Source organism: Danio rerio, chromosome 9 (assembly GCF_049306965.1).
Source record: "Danio rerio strain Tuebingen ecotype United States chromosome 9, GRCz12tu, whole genome shotgun sequence".
In the NCBI taxonomy this organism is placed as follows: domain Eukaryota; kingdom Metazoa; phylum Chordata; class Actinopteri; order Cypriniformes; family Danionidae; genus Danio; species Danio rerio.
This window is the reverse complement of record NC_133184.1, coordinates 25,132,136-25,149,127: the sequence shown is the minus strand read 5'-3', so window position 1 is coordinate 25,149,127 and position 16,992 is coordinate 25,132,136. Positions and strand designations below refer to the sequence as shown.

The window sequence follows — 16,992 nt, the reverse complement described above, 5'->3', positions numbered from 1 at the left end:
GACAATCCCCAGCAACTAGAGCCGCGTCTTTATTAAGAGGAGACTACAAGCGAATCCGGATCTCAGCATTTGCAGATGAGAACAGCTCTCAGGTAAACAATAATCCTCCTTAGACACGTAAGTTATTGTTGTCGAGCGTCGCGTACACTGTTAATACACACGATCCAGATGAGCTCTCACAGAGAAAAATGAAAACGAAACTTAATGGCAGTAAACTATAAAAGCAACACTTCACGCTTGTTTTGCCAACACAACGTGGCGTCTCTGTGGTGTAAACACGGTGACAGTAATGAATATTAATGAAGTTGCACAATAGAGCGTGCTGATTGGTTTGAACCAAGCCTTACTCAAGCATTAATGCATCACACTGTAAGACGTAATAAGACTCACTCTGGCACAGACGTCCAGTCTGCACGCTGGAATACAACGCTATTATGTCATGACCGTGACGCAGCTTAAAAAATTTGTTTCAAACAGGAAGTACGAATTTGCTTGAAATAACGCAAAAACAACCAATTTACACTTTTTAGTGAAATATAGCCTAGGTGTCCTAATAGTGTTTTTAGCAGTGTGGGACACATATATGACTGTCAACAGCTCAAAAAATGTGTTTTGGTGTTTCATGACCCTTTAAAATATTATTTGATCAATAGAAAGGTCAAACAAAAACATATCTATAAAGGTTCAAGACATCCTGAAGTACTTTTTTTAACAGATTAGTGTGTGTTAAGCCTCATTAAGGACAACATTAGCACCTGTCAACTTTAATTGTGGGCAAAACTGGATAATTTAGAGCTTTTGTCAGCTAATTTCATCTTCCGGGTTTAAAATAATTTTTGGAGCGGGATCAAAATCAATGACGTAGCGCGAATCTGCTAGTGGAGTGATGACGCATCGGTTTCTCATTATTATTCATAGCACTGGGTTTATTTTATCCTATGAGAAGACCCTGCTTCTTATTTATTTATGACTGCAGGTCCTTTTCGAAGGCAAGGCAGGCCAGGCTGTAAGACCCAATAACTGAGTGAGGCAGCGTGAACTGTGTTTGTTTCCATGATCCACAGAGTTTGTTGCATGTTTTTCCCACAAATACTGTCAGGGCTGATACAGCAAAGCTGTTTGTGTGCAGTAAGCACTTTTGTCAAGAGAGCTGTACGAGAATTGGAGAATAGTGGACTTTGTCTTTTAACAGTTAAGTTTGCTACCATTCAGACACATCACCTATTTGCATGCTGCCTATGTTTAAACTCATCCAGATGACCGGCAGGACTAATGGTTGTAATAGACAGGGCAAGAGACCTGCAGCACTGCAATCCACTGTGTCTGCACTAAGACCAGGGGATTAAGAAGGACAGAAGTCCTCCTCATTTATAGTGTTTATAAAAACATGACTATCTTTATAATGATGACAAATTGTGGTTACATGTATATGAAATTATGAATACAAATGTAACAGGACATTAAATATACGTACTGTTCATTTCTTTGCATTTTAACTTTAAACAATAAAATCATGGGTCTGCTCACAGTTTGTGTCTTATTTTGTGAGCCAACTGATAACAGTTGTTCGCTCCCCTCCTTTTTTCTCAGTTTTTCTCCTGATCTGCTGGCTATGCCCTTTAAAAAGTGTAAATGTGCTCATCATAAAGATAAAACATTTTATTGATTTTATTGTGTGTGTATAAATATAATTTTTTTCTTTTGTACAATTTATTGACCACTGAATTATTTTAAATGTGGATACAGCAACTGGCTTGGTTATAAATATCATGTTATGAGATATCAAGAGTGACAGTAGTCATAGATGTCTAAAAATCTGAACACAAAAGGGGGGCAAATTTGGATCTGGCAAGACATACCTAATAAACTTCCAGGTTTTTTTTTTTTTTTTTTTTTGAAAAATTTAATTTTATAACCTGCCTGTAATATGTCTGTAGTTCAGCTAAACCAAGTCAATCAGACCTGCATAAGACGGAGAACGCCTACAGCATCATTTCATTATGCTGTGAAGGTTACTTTTACACTCCTGATCAACTTTATTCTACATTTCCACCACATTAAAAGCTAATTGCATCTTACTCGACTGCAATCTTCTTCTTTCATTTAACACACTTTGAAAATTTAATTCATATCTTTAATAAAGTGGTGGTCTCATCGTTTGAACATAATTACACAGCAGTGATATCAGGCAATAAGTATTCTGTCATTTACTGGCATTAAGTGCAGAGGCCAGTAAAAGACAATAGATGTGTCTGTGACTCTGTAATGTTTCAAGTCTCTTCAAATACCTGTGATGATTGAAAGGTTGCACAGATTCAGCATCATTAGTACGCTTCTATTTTAGGAATTTCAGAAATTGCTAGCAGCAATTCATATGCTTGTGATTTCAGCTCAGTTAGTGAAAACTTTTCAGCTCATCAAAATAAACTGCACTAAAGATATTCAAAACAACACAATCATTTCCCTTCGCAGCAGAAAAGGTTATGCGTAATCATTTAGACGAGTAAATATTAAGCCAGAAAAAGAGATGACACAAGGCATAATGATTTTTTTTATCTGAAAATCTGCCCAAACAAGGTTATCAGATCTCAGACGCATAGCAAAATGCTCTGAAGGGGGTTATTTTGCTGTAATGACTGAGTTAATGTACATTATCACACTTACTACTTGCAAAAGATATAAATAAAAAAAATACTGAGCTGAAAAGAAATTGTACAGTTATATGTGAAAAAAAGACACTTAGGAGTGACACAAGAAGGACTGGACCAACACATTGCAGGAAATTGGTTGTCAGGACAATGGTGAAATGAACAGTTTAATGATCATTGGCTAAAAATATTCAAATGCAAAATGCCATTACTGACCAATCAGAAAGGACTCCTCCACAGCGCAGTGTAATCATTTTGTATAATGACTAGTAAACTGCATAATCTACCATTGCAACAGACAGCTTATTTTCCAGCTGTGCTAGTTTACTGTATCTCATATCATTCTGCAGTTTTCTTAAATGATGCAGTCAATTAGATCAATTTGATAAGCGTTTCCTTTATTTATTTCACTCCAAACTCAGTCCTGGGGGGCGGGTGTCCTGCATAGTTTAGCTCCAACTTCCTATAACACATCTGCCTAGTAAACGTAAGAGCTTGATTAGCTGTTTCAGATGTGGTTAAATGGGGTTAAAACTAAAATATGCAGAGCACTGGCCCTCCAGGACAGAGTTTGGACACCCCTATGTAAACAGTCAAGAATTGTTAACTAACGCTCTATTTACTGAAACAGACAAGTTTGACCAAACATTACTTAAAATGTTGCATTATGGTCACATAATTCCTGCACCAGCTACACATATCAATAACCCCGTCATCTTAGAATTATAAGGTTCTATTTGACATTTTTGTCAAAATTGAGTTATTGACATATTCTTATAAATTAAATGACAACTTATTTACATTATGGGATGCTTTTTTATAATTTGTTTGCTTTTTAAGACTTTTTATTTAAAAATACAAATGTTACACACATACTGCTTGATATGGAATGCAAAAACTTTGAAGCTCAATATCTCAAAATCATTTAGAACACAGATAGAACCTTATAAATTTAATGTGACGACTTGTTTGACCGTATTTAAAAGTCCTTAGATTTACCAAAAACCCACCTTTTGTAAGATATCACCATTGTGGTAAACACTGTTTGATACTTCGCATTTGACTCTTGATTTCTTAAGCTATTTTCTCTTAGCCTGCCATAACTATAACAAGAGAAATAAGAAGAAAGCAGGCCAGATGTAAAGGTTTGATTCAGTAATTCATCTTGCTAGTGAATATGTCCTTAGATTCCAATGGCATTATGGTACTTATGATGACTTAACCTCTAAAAATAGTCCTGTGGTTTGACAAAATAAGACCAAGCAATGCTATGAAAAAAAACACTGGTTAGCTGACACAATCTGAACACAGACATCAAGAATTACTGTAGAAATCTCAACAATGACAGATTTCTTGCTGCAGTGCATGCTGGAAGACATGAATACACTTTGTATGACTCCCTTAGCATGCACTGCACCATCAAGCACTTCACCATTGTTGAGATTCATGTGCTGATTTTTAAATGAAGTTTTTTTTTTTTTTTTCTAAAATGATGCATGTTTAACATGTTTGGCGTTTTTTAGGATGTGTATTCACAAAGCATTCAGTCACCAGTAAGTTTTTTTTCTTTTCATTTACAGCAAGTGATTAATACCAAATAATTTGAATTTACTAATTTTAAGTACATAATATTTACCAGTGCCAGGTTATTTAAAAATTAATATATTAAGTACATGTTACATATGGTAAAGGCAAGTTATACAAAGCTAAATACACAAATTTTAGGAGAATCCAATACTCAACTGAAATGAGTTTGTTCAACTAAATTAGTTCAGTCAGCTGGTGTCCAAAGGTTTTCAGTGTGCAATAAGTTGGATAATGCACAGACTTCAGAGAAAATTTTACTAAATAAATCTGTTAAATTAGCACCAAAATGTTTAGACTTACCCCAACACTGTCCTCTAACATGTACTGCTTCCAGACGCGTCCAGTATCACTGTACAGGAGCATGTAAGCACTGACCCAGTCTGTGCTGCTGTGACGTCCTTGTGTGGCCACTGCTGTCACCTCCATTCTGTCCTGGAGGTCGACCTGCAGCCAAGGAGACCTGTCCATCCACTCGGGGCTCCAGCCACCTCCTCCTAGAGAAGCCGATTAGAACTCAGTCAGCGTTTATTAAAATGGTTTTTGATTTTGAGTGTAATGTAGAATGCCCTTGCTCAATACACAAAGACATATGGATAAGCAAACTGCCACTGTTTGTCATTTAAAGCCCCCCTACTTTGCTAAAACAAAGACCTAAATTATGTGCACCCAAACTTTTACAAAAGATTACTTGTTTTCATCAAAACAAATAGAGCTCATGTCTCTTTATTTTCTGTCACTGGCTTCCAGTCATAACTTGCATGAAGCTCAAAGCATTGGTGCTAGCATACAGAACAGCCACATGATCAGCACCCTTCTGCCTCCACATGCTCTTACTGTATGAGTCAGTAAAGAAGCATAACCTCATGGTATCATTACAGATAGACACAAAATGAGAAAATACAATTGTTACAGAACCATCAGAGTCACAGTTTGTTTAGTGAACTTTTTTTCCATCCTTATTCTGGCATTGTTTATTTTATTTTATTTTTTATGAGTGGTTAGAACTTTGTATTGCTAACACTTCTTCTGCCTCTTAAGATGAATTCCCTGTTGTATCCCTAATTTGTGAGTCGTTTTGGATAAAACAATCTGCTCAATCAATGAATGTACATGTATTTTAAAGGTTTCTACAATAGATCTAAATACACCCAAGGCCAATCCATTCAAAATCTTTTTTTACAGTGCCTGATGGTTTGTTTAAGCATCCTGTTTCTCTAAACATCACTTGTCTATGAACTTCTTCACATTGATTGGTTATATTGCCTTAGTTGCAGTGGTGTAAAGTAACAAATTACAACTATTCAAACTACTTGTTGTGATGAGTTAGAAGCCATTGGTAGAGCCAAACGGAATCTGCAGATATTTTTCGCTATTTCTGCTGAGAATATTGGTAAAAATCTGTTTTGGGAGTATCGTAACTAAAACCTTGATGTGTGAAATATTTAAAAATGGATTTACACACATTTACTCAAGTAAATAAACAGAATTAATGATGGGCTAAAAATCGCAGATTCTGTGTGGGCCTAGCCAATGGATCCATTTGCCAGCTTTATTAGCATACAAGTATAACAAACAGTGGGAAAAACCAGGAATTAGGTCGTAGAACAGTGAGAGACCAAGGCAGGCAGAGAACATTCACAGTCGTTGAAGCAGGCTAGAGTTCAGGGCAGGTGGATAACAATCACAGTCGATGAAACAGGCTAGAGTTCAGCACACAGATCAGGCAGGAATGGAATGGAAAATGCTCGGTAATGACTGCTGGGCAAATCAAGACTTCGCACTGAGAGAGGGTGAGAGTGTGGTTTAAATGCACTGAGATGATGAGAAAAACTGTACCACAATCAATGACAGGCAGAAGGGCTTATGGGAATTTGGGTCCGAGAGTCCGATTAGAATTCAGGTGATGGCTCCCTCTGGTGGTGCACAAGAGGAGCAGCCACGTTCTCACTTACAACAGAATCCCCCCCTGTGAGTGGCTCCTGAAGCGAGAATGCACCTGACGCCGGGGTCTACCTTGCTTTCGGGGCTGGTTTCTCCGGAAATTTTCGGTGGAACTCTTCAGTATGAGCTGGGTCTAGAATGTCTCTATCATTAATGCAGGATTGTTCCTCTGGACCGTAACCCTCCCAGTCCACCAGATACTGTAGGGCACCGCCTCGGCGTCTAGAGTCCAGCACTTCTCGAAAGAGATAGGCTTTTTTGCCTTCAATCCTAATCAGCGAGGGGGTCCTCTGTCTCGATCCCTCTTAAGGCTCCACCTCTTGTGGACCACCAGCGGGTTTGATTAATGACGTGAAAAGTGGGAGAAATACAAAAATGATTAGGTAAAGCCAGGCGGAAAGACACTGAAGTAATCTGACATGTAATTTTCAATGGCCCCACATACCTGGGACTGAGTTTGCGGCAATGTAACTTTAATTTGGGGATCTCGTGCAGATAACCAAACACATTGCCCTGGTTGATAAGTGGGTTCGGGGCGACGATGGTGGTTGGCCTGAATTTCTCTTCTCCTGACTGCTCACATAAGATGTGTGTAAGCTTGATTCTAAACCTCCTCACTGCGTTGTAACCAGTCTGTGACAGCGGGTAATTCTGTGGGTTCTCCCGACCAGGGGAATAAAGGTGGTTGATAGCCCAGAACACATTTAAAGGGAGTGATGCCTGTAGCGGGTTTTATCAATGAATTTTCCGCCAACATCAGATAAAGGCTCCATTCCTGTTGTTGTTGGTAGCAGTAGGAGCGAAGGAAGCGAATGACTTCTTGATTCAAGCGTTCAGTTTGTCCATTAGACTGAGGATGATACCCTGATGTAAGGCTGAAATTAATGTTGAGGTTCTTGCATAGCACTGTCCATACCTGAGAGGTGAATTGGGACTGAATCAAATACAACATTGTCCAGTAAGCCAAAAATTCAAAACACTTGGTTACACAATGCTTCAGCCATCTCGGAGGCAGAGGGTAGTTTGGGTAAAGGAATCAGACGACAAGCCTAAGAGAAGCAATTGACTACTGTCAAGATGACTGTGTTGTTCTGTGATATGGGGAGTTCGGTAACAAAGTCCACTGCAATGTGAGACCATGGACATTGGGGAGTGGGCAGAGGTTGTAATAGGCCAGTGGGGTCTGATGTGAAGCCTTAGTCATTTGGAAGATGTTGCAGTTCTGAATGTATGTGATAACGTCTTTAGGAAGAGCTGGCCACCAGAACCGGGATGTGACTAGTTCGAGAGTTGCTGTGATACCCGGATGACCTGAGCTTGGAGTATCGTGAATGTGTGTCAATAATCGTAAACGTATATTGATGGGTACAAAGGTAAGTTTAGCAGGGCAATTTGGAAGAGGTGGTGTTTTTCGATTGGCTTCCTGAATTTCAGTGAGGATGTTCCACTGCACTGGAGCAAGCAGCAATTTGGTGGGAATTACTGTTCCATCCCTTGGTGTTAATTTGTGTTCTGTTAGCCTGGAGAGGGCGTCCGCTTTACAATTCTTGCTTCCTTGCCTGTATGTAACCGTGAAGTTAAATCTGGTGAATAATAGATACCAGTGAGCCTGCCTTGGGTTTAATCGTTTGGCCGAGCGAAGATATTCCATGTTCTTGTGATCTGTCAGAATTGCAAATTGATGAGTTGCCCCTTCCAGCCGGTGATGCCATTCTTCCAGAGCTGGTTTCATCGCCAATAGTTTGCAATTCATCACATCATAGTTTTGTTCAGCGCAGGGCAGTTTACGGGAGAAGAAGGCACATGGATACATTTTAGGTGGTTTGCCCTGGCGTTGGGATAACACTGCCCCGACTCCTGTGCTGGATGCATCTACTTCTACAATGAAAGGTAAGTTTGGGTTGGAATGACAAAGAATGGGTGCTTTGGTAAATCATGCTTTCAGTTCCGAGAAGGTGTGATGGTCCTCGAGAGACCATCATAGTTTCACTGTACTTCGCTTCATCATGGCGGTTAATGGGGCTGCTACGGAACTGAAACCTCCGATGAAGTGTCTGTAGAAATTTGTGAAGCCCAAAAATCACTGTATTTTTTTAAGGGTTTTGGGTAATGGCCATTGTTGTACTGCCTGCACTTTAGCATTATCCATAGCAATTCCCTCTGCACTGATTATATAGCCCAGAAAAGCGATTTTTGTTCGATGAAACTAATATTTTTTCAGCTTTGCATATAACTTGTGTTGGGTTATTTGTTGTAACGCCTGCCGAACATGCATAATGTGTTCCTCCATGGTGTTGAAGTAAATGAGGATTCCGTTGATGTAGATGATCACCCATTGATCCAGCATATCACGAAAGGCATCATTCATGAATGATTGGAATACAGAAGGGCAGTTGGCTAAGCCGAAGGGCATTATCATGTACTCATAGTGCCCCATAGTGGTGGAGAACGCCATTTTTCACTCATCTTCAGCACGAACACGTATGAGATTGTAGGCGCTGCATAAATCAAATTTGGTGTAGTATTTGGCTTCTCTTAACTCTTCCATTGCAGGAGGAAGGATGGGGCAAGGAATAACGGAACTAAATGGTCACTTCATTCAGTCCTCTATAATCGATGCAGGGTCGTAAACTGCCATCTTTCTTTTTCACAAAGAAGAATCCAGCAGATGCTGGAGAAATAGAGGGTCAGATTAAGCCTTTAGCCAACTCCTCTTCAATATACCAGGCCATAGCTTTCGACTCGGGTTGAGAAAGATATTCGTCCTTTAGGAGGTACAAAGCTAGGAATTAATTCAATAGCACAGTCACTTGAACGGTGTGGAGGGAGTTGAGTAGCTTTTTGTTTGCTGAAAGCTTTGAGTAAATCATGGTATTCAATGGGGATTTGATCATCTTCTGGAATGGTGGTTAATGTTCAGCTCGGACAGGAATCTTTTGTATGGGTTGTATGTAACAAGTCATGCAGGAATCAATCCACTTGAGAATTTGCCCTTCTCTTCACGAAATGTAAGCATTATGATGACGTAACCAGAGCAGACCCAGGACCACTGGATGGTTAACTGAGTCAATTATGTAAATTGTATTTCTTTAGTGTGTAATACCCCAACTTGCAGCTGCATTCCCGTGGTTATTTTACGAATTCTCCCTTCTCCAACAGGGCGACCATCTAGTGCTTCCACTGCAAGACATAGGTCACAAGTGCTGAGAGACAAATTGTGCAAAGTTTTTGGCAATGAAATTACCTGCAAAACCTGTATCTATCAAAGCCGTGGTGTTAATACTTTCACTGTTGTGGATAATCGTTACAGGAATGAGTACACTGAAAACTGAAAGACCAGTAGAGGGACTCACCGAATGGGAGAAGGTAGGAGGTTGTACAGGGCAAGTGGATTTGACATGTCCGGCTTGGCCACAATACAGGCAGAGATGATTCTGCAACCTATGATCTCTTTCCTCCTGGGTCAAGTGTTTAAATCCTAGTTGCATGGGTTCATCGTAGGAATGTTCAGAAACTATACGGAACATAGAGTGTGGATTTCTCCTACTTCGGACGAGGTGATCGATGCGAATGGTAAGTTCAATGAGTTCATTCAGATTTTTCCCCTCATCACGACAAGCCAGAACTGATTGCAATGTGGTGGTCTGTCCCTGGCAAAAAAAAAAGTGTTTTTAGGGTGTCTTTCACCCAAGTGGTTTGTGCTGCGGTAGTAACCAAAGGTAAGAGCATATTCTGCGGCTGTGTTTTGTCCCTGTGTGAGGGATAAAAGTTGATCACCCAGGTTTTTCTTAACAGCAGGATGTTCAAACACTTCATGAAACTGCTTGAGGAAGTTTTCAAAGGTGGGGCAACTACTTTCGTCATCCTTCCAGATCACCGTTGTCCATTCTAATGCTCTTCCTGTTAATAGACTGCATACTAAGGCCACTTAGTTGGTATCAGTGGGATATAATGCGGGCTGCTGGTTAACAAAGAGTTTGCATTGTAGTAGAAACCCCTTGCAGTGGGAAGTGTTCCTTCAAATTTTTTAGGGAAGGCTAATCGAGGACTTAGGGTAGCTGGAGCACTGGGAGCCGCCACTAGCACAGAAGGGGGAAGCTGCCGGGTTGGGTGTAAGAAGCTGTTGCATGGCCTCACCAATTTCTCTGTGAGAGAAGTTAATCGTGTCAGGTGCCGATAATGAGTTGCTAGTTGAGTGGCTTGAGCGGACAGTTCTGTTGAGAAATGTGCTAAAGCTGCTGGATCCTGTATTGACCAAGTCTTCTGTTGTGATAAGTCAGAAGCCATTGGATCCATTTGCAAGCTTTCTTAGCACAATCATACAACTATAACAAACAGAGGGATAAACCAGGAATGAAGTCGTTGAACAGGCAGAGATTGGGGCAGGCAGAGAACATTCACAGTCGTTGAAGCAGGCTAGAGCTCAGGGCAGGCGGATAACAATCACAGTTTATGAATTGGGCTAGAGTTCAGTACACTGATCAGGCAGGAATGGAATGGAAAACGCTTGGTAATGACTGCTGGGCAAATCAAGACTTCGCACTGAGAGAGGTTGAGAGGGTGGTTTAAATGCACTGAGATGATGAGAAACACCTGTACCGCAATCAGTGACAGGCAGAAGGGCTTATGGGAATTTGAGTCCGAGAGTCCGATTAGAATTCAGGTGATGGCTCCCTCTGGTGGTGCACAAGAGGAGTAGCCGCGTTCACACAACACTACTGTAACTAAGAAGTTTTTCACAGGAATTGCAATTTGCCAACTACATTTAAAAATGTGTACCTTTACTTTCCATTGAGTACATTTTTAGTGCTGTATCGGTACTTTTACTCCACTATACTTTTCTTCAACCTGAAATCACTACTTTATTTTTTCTTGTCTATGGGGATTGGCAAAGTAGAAAAATCAATCCTGTGATTTCTTTCCAATCAAATCACACAGAAAATAAATTGCACTAATGAATACTGAACTGCGTAAAGACATGGGCACTTTATAAATGCAGCAAACCATTTGGAAGCATTAAAAGAACTAAATAAACTACAGAATGTTACGTTTACACATCCCGACACACATTGCATGTAAACGCATCAGCTTTTCACAGCGTAATACTCACTACTCACTACTCACTACTCTTAAGTACTTTTAAACTGCTACTTTTTACTTGTACTTTCAGTAATATTTACAACAGATACTTTTACTCTACTTACACTACATTTTTGGACAAGCAATGGTACTTTTACTTAAGTATGATTTTTCAGTACTCTTTTCACCATTGCTTATTTGTCAGTTGTGTCTGGTCTATTGCTTACAGCTCGTTTTGGAAACTAAATGCCCACTATCATATGTGAATGTCTTCTCCAGTGACATTAAACACTTGTCTCTTTAAAACGTTTCAACACACAACACCAGACTCTCCCATGCAGGCTCTGGGTACAACTACAGTATTTGAAGAGGGTCAAAGAAAACATTGTACATGGGCAACCAATTAAAACTACTGGATGCAATAAGATCAAGACCTTGACACAAGAAGCACTGGACCAACACATTGCAGAAAATTGGTTGTCAGGGACAATGGTGAAATATACAGTTTAATGACCATTAGATAAAAATATTCAAATGGCTCTCTGGTGTTCTCTGTGAGCATCGCTCAAAACTTCGGGCGAAAAACTAAAAATCCTGCACACCACATAACATACCAAACTCTTCTGTCTTCTTTCTCGGCTGAGGTTACTTCTGCAAAACAGACATACTTCCACCAAAAAATCAACAATGCCACCAATCCTCGCTTACTTTTTAAAACATTTTCCTCCCTCCTCTATCCTCCTCCTCCAACCGCATCCTCTAAACTTACTACTGATGACTTTGCTACATTCTTTTGCACCAAAACGGCAAAAATCTGTGCTCAATTTGCTGCACCTGCAACAAACAGGCAAGATACACCACCATCACCACACACACTCACCTCGTTTTCTCAGCTCTCTGAGTCTGAAGTGACCAAACCAGTGCTATCTAACCATGCAACCACCTGTCCACTTGATCCCATTCCCACTCATCTATTGCAAGCCATTTCTCCTGCAGTCACACCAACACTGACTCACATAATCAACACATCTCTTGACTCTGGTTTATTCCCCACCTCATTAAGCAGGCTAGGGTAACCCCACTGCTAAAGAAACCCAACCTGGATCAAACACTACTTGAAAACTACAGACCGGTATCACTGCTTCTATTCATGGCCAAGATTCTGGAAAAAGTAGTGTTCAACCTCATGGACAACAAGCAATCTGGCTTTAAGAAAAGCCACTCAACTGAGACTGCCCTGCTCTCGGTCGTGAAGGATCTCAGACTGGCTAAAGCAGACTCTAAATCATCAGTCCTCATCTTGCTGGATTTGTTAGCTGCTTTTAACACTGTAAACCACCAGATCCTACTATCTAAGCTTGAGTTACTAGGCGTTGCAGGTGCGGTTATTCAGTGGTTCAGATCTTACCTCTCTAACAGGTCATTCAGGGTGTCTTGGAGGGGAGAGGTGTCCAACCTACAGCCTCTAAACACTGGGGTACCACAGGGCTTTGTTCTTGGGCCACTTCTCTTCTCCATCTACACAACATCTTTAGGATCAGTCATCCAGAAACATGGATTTTCCTACCACTGCAATGCTGTTGATACCCAGCTATACCTCTCTTTTCACCCTGATGATCCCTCGGTTCCGGCTCGCATCGCAGCCTACCTGTCAGACATTTCACACTGGATGAAAGATCATCATCTTCAGCTTAACCTCACGAAAACAGAAATGCTACATCATAATTTTTCAATCCAGATGGATGGGGAAACCATTACTGCATCCAAAATAGTGAAAAGCCTTGGAGTAACCATTGATGACCAGCTAAACTTCTCTGACCACATTTCTAGAACTGCTCGATCATGCAGATTCGCACTCTACAACATCAGACAGGTCCGATCCTTCCTATCTGAACATGCGGCCCAACTCCTTGTTCTCTTTAGACTGGACTATTGCAACTCCCTGTTAGCTGGGCTCCCAGCTAGTTCTATCAAACCTCTCCAGATGCTTCAAAACGCAGCAGCACGAGTGGTCTTTAATGAACCTAAAAGAGCACATGTTACTCCGCTACTCATCCGTTTGCACTGGCTGCCAGTTGTTGCTCGCATCAAATTCAAAGCTCTGATGTTTGCTTACAAAGCGATTTCTGGCTGCACCCCTTCTTATCTGCTCTCACTTCTACAGATTTATAGGCCCTCCAGAAACTTGCGTTCTGTGAATGAACGTCGCCTTGTGGTTCCATTCCAAAGAGGGAAGAAATCACTTTCCTGAACTCTCGCGCTTAATCGGCCCAGTTGGTGGAATGAACTCCCTAACTGCATCAGAACGGCAAAGTTACTCACTGTCTTCAAAAAACGACTTAAAACTCAACTATTTAGTCTCCACTTTCCTTACTAATCTGCAATTCCCTCTCTGACCGCTCCACTAACTACATTAATTTAAAAAAAATTACTACTGTTTTGCTACTAATACTTTCTTTGCATTACTGAAACTTGCCTATAGCACTTATTCATTGTTGCTTTTATAGTTGTGTAAATTGCTTCCTTGTCCTTATTTGTAAGTTGCTTTGGATAAAAGCATCTGCTAAATGACTTAATGTAAATGTAAATGTGGAAAGTCATCACTGACCAATCAAAAATTAGTCTTTCACAGAGCGGTGCAATCTTTTTGTATAATGACCAGTAAACTGTATAATCCACCATTTTGTTATATGTCACCATTGTGATAAAAAGTGTTTGAAACTTCAGATCAAAAAGATCAAGACTTTGCAGACATTAACAGCAACATTACACAATACATGAAGGTAATAGTTGAAAAAACACAAGCAAAACACTTTAAGCTCCAACAATTTAGGAAAACTACATTTCCAGTCCAGCTTTCAGTTGTTTTTGTATTCATGGAGTGGGCTGCTGTCAATCAGTGGATGCCTTCCACTCCAAAACAAGCCAAGAAGCCTCGAACTCTTGACCTCACTTAACATGTACAGTGCATGTGCTCCATATAAAGATGCATTTCTGCCTCCACAATCATGTAAAAGCGTATGGAGAAACTGGTCTGACTGGGCAGAGAGGTTCATTACTCAAGCACAGCGGACACAACAGGAGCAGATCAGAGCAGAATTTTAAACTGAGACCTCTGACTTGAAAGAAGCAGCGTTTACACAGACCCCCTAGAGAGGGGAATCATTTAGTTTGTTATAGATGCACATGGCAGAGGTTAGTCACATCTATAAATAGCTCAGAGGACATGGAGATAAGGCATTTTCTAGAGGCGGAGCAGTGGTTTTCTTATAATTTTAGCATGAATTAAATGCACTTGATTTATCATTTTGCAAAATTTATTTGTCATTTGTGTTTTAAACAAAAGTTTAAAGATTATACTGATTAGGGCTGCACAATAATGGAAAAATATGGCATTGCGATATTTAGTTTTTTTGTGATATATATTCAACAAAAATACAATTTCACCAAATAATAGTAATAACAACAATAATAATATATTTATTTATAATGTGCTTTTCTTTGACTCACTACCAAAAATATTTTTGCAAACCATGGCCAAATTATAAACTTACATAAAGTCCCAGTCACAAGCCAAACGTCACACCACAATAATTAATAAAACAATAAATAAGCAGACAGATTTTGAAAGTAAATTAAAAAGTTAAATTAACAGTGCTTTATGTATGAATGAGTGAAATGTAATATAGCACAGTGTAGTCTTCGTTACATAAAAGATTCAATGAAGATAATTGTACATATTTGTGCCAGAATGCTTTAAACTCTCTTGAAATGTCTTTAAATCACATGCACATTTGAAAGGAAAAGACGTTTCACTCTGTTATGGTTATAATTTGCAATGACTCCACAAATCTCGTTTTCTCAATTGTTGTGCTGATAAACTATAATCCCAACTCAACATTGCATATTCAATTCAAATCAAGTTTATTTATATAGCTGCTTAACATAGAAGTTCTAGTAAAATTATAATCTGCAATGTGATTATAGCAGACACAAACATTGCGATATCTATGCTGAAACTATATATTTTGCAGTCCTAATACTGATTATACTGAAGCATTACACTCTAAATGGTCTCTGTAAATGACTAAACATTAAACATTTATACATTTTGTAAACAGTTATTATGTTGGCTTGAGAAAGCCAACATACTGTAATGCTACTTAAACTTATTCTTTTTATTATTATTCTTATTATTATTCCGGCTTCTGACTTAAAAAAGCAATCGCTTCTCCTCCCAGGGCTTAGATGCTACAAGCCCCAAATTTGGTCAAAAGCTGCCTACTGCTCATGAGATGGTTGCTGTATGTCCTCATGCCGATAAGATTTGTAGTTTTTGAATAAAAATTTTTTTTTATTAAAAAATTGTATCGAGTATTTGGGGCATATTAAAAAGTATACAATCCTCAAATTTGGCCAAAATATGTGCTTTAAATTGCAGATAATTATCATATTTATTTGGTGTAATTATAAATAACAGTTTTCCTATAAATATTTTTTTTTATATTAAATTTGTAAAATTCAAACAAAAAGCTTGTCAGAGTGTCCACGAGATGGCGCCAGAGAACCATTTTTGAGCCCTTTGTAATTTAGTACTGGCCCTTTAAGAGGCACTGCTCCTTTAAGAGGCGGAGATATCCGGAATCGACCCGCATGCATTTCTGTCTGCCACCCTGTGAGTTTTAAAATGCATGCCTCTGATGTTGGCAGAAACATAACTTTACTTCAGATATTTCTTTCAAAACAGAATATTCTGTGCCGTGAAAAAGCCTTCTCCTCTACTTGTGATAATGAAAATGAAAGCCATGCGAACATTCACGTATATTATACAATAAACATATTTAATATAAAATCATTCTAACTTTATTTTTAATCTGTATTTTAACCCTCTAAAAACAGCTATGTCCTTGCCACAAAACTAATAATCCATCTTCAAAACCTACAATTTCTTTCCATTCGGTCCGGTCGGACCTGAACGTCTTTATACCGTTGTAATCACGTGTAAATTCTAACAAAGACAATGTTTGCACTTTTTAAATCACATTTTATTTATTGTGCAAAAATAAAACATCCAAACAGCATCATAACCAATAAAAACACACAGCAAAGAAAATGTATTTTAAAATAGTGAATATATATACATACAATGTATGAAGATTTTTTATATCCCCTTAATATGCTCTGCTGTTGCTGCATCAATTTCTCTCTGTAACATCTGGATTGCAATTTACACTGCAATGTTCACAATTTATTATTATGGGGGGAAAATCCAAACAGTATTATAATGTTTTAAAGCAAAAATGTTAAGAACAATTATTTACAAACAGTGAAAATAAAGTGTGTGTATATACATATATATACATACAGTTGAAGTCAGAATTATTAGCTCCCCGTTTATTTTTTTCCCCAATTTCTGTTTAATAGAGGGAAGATTGTTTCAGCACATTTCTAATCATAATAGTTTTAATAACTCATTTCTAATAACTGATTTATTTTATCTTTGCCATGATGACAGTAAATAATGTTTGACTTGATATTTTTCAAGACACTTCTATACAGCTTAAAGTGACATTTAAAGGCTTCACTAGGTTAATAAGGTGAACTTGGCAGGTTAGGGTAATTAGGCAAGTTATTGTATAACGATGGTTTGTTCTGTAGACTATCAAAAAAAAATTGCTTAAAGGGGAAAATAATTGTGTCCCAAAAATGTTTTTTAAATAATTAATAACTGCTTTTA

The 16,992-nt window shown here is 38.9% G+C and overlaps 1 protein-coding gene across 3 annotated transcripts in view; it reads right to left on the bottom strand.

The window, feature by feature from the left end:
• Positions 1–16,992, bottom strand: part of cntnap5a (contactin associated protein family member 5a) — a 141,351-nt gene that overhangs the window by 97,577 nt on the left and 26,782 nt on the right. For 2 of the 3 annotated variants that reach the window (XM_073912676.1, XM_009304680.4), the window contains exon 3: positions 4,536–4,729. Coding sequence is in view for 2 of the 3 variants with exons in the window: in XM_009304680.4 (XP_009302955.1) it covers positions 4,536–4,729 (194 nt within the window). In the remaining variant the exon portion in view is untranslated. Of the gene's footprint in view, positions 1–4,535; positions 4,730–6,071; positions 6,139–16,992 lie in introns of those variants that run through there. The other variant, XM_068223603.2, reaches the window with a different exon arrangement.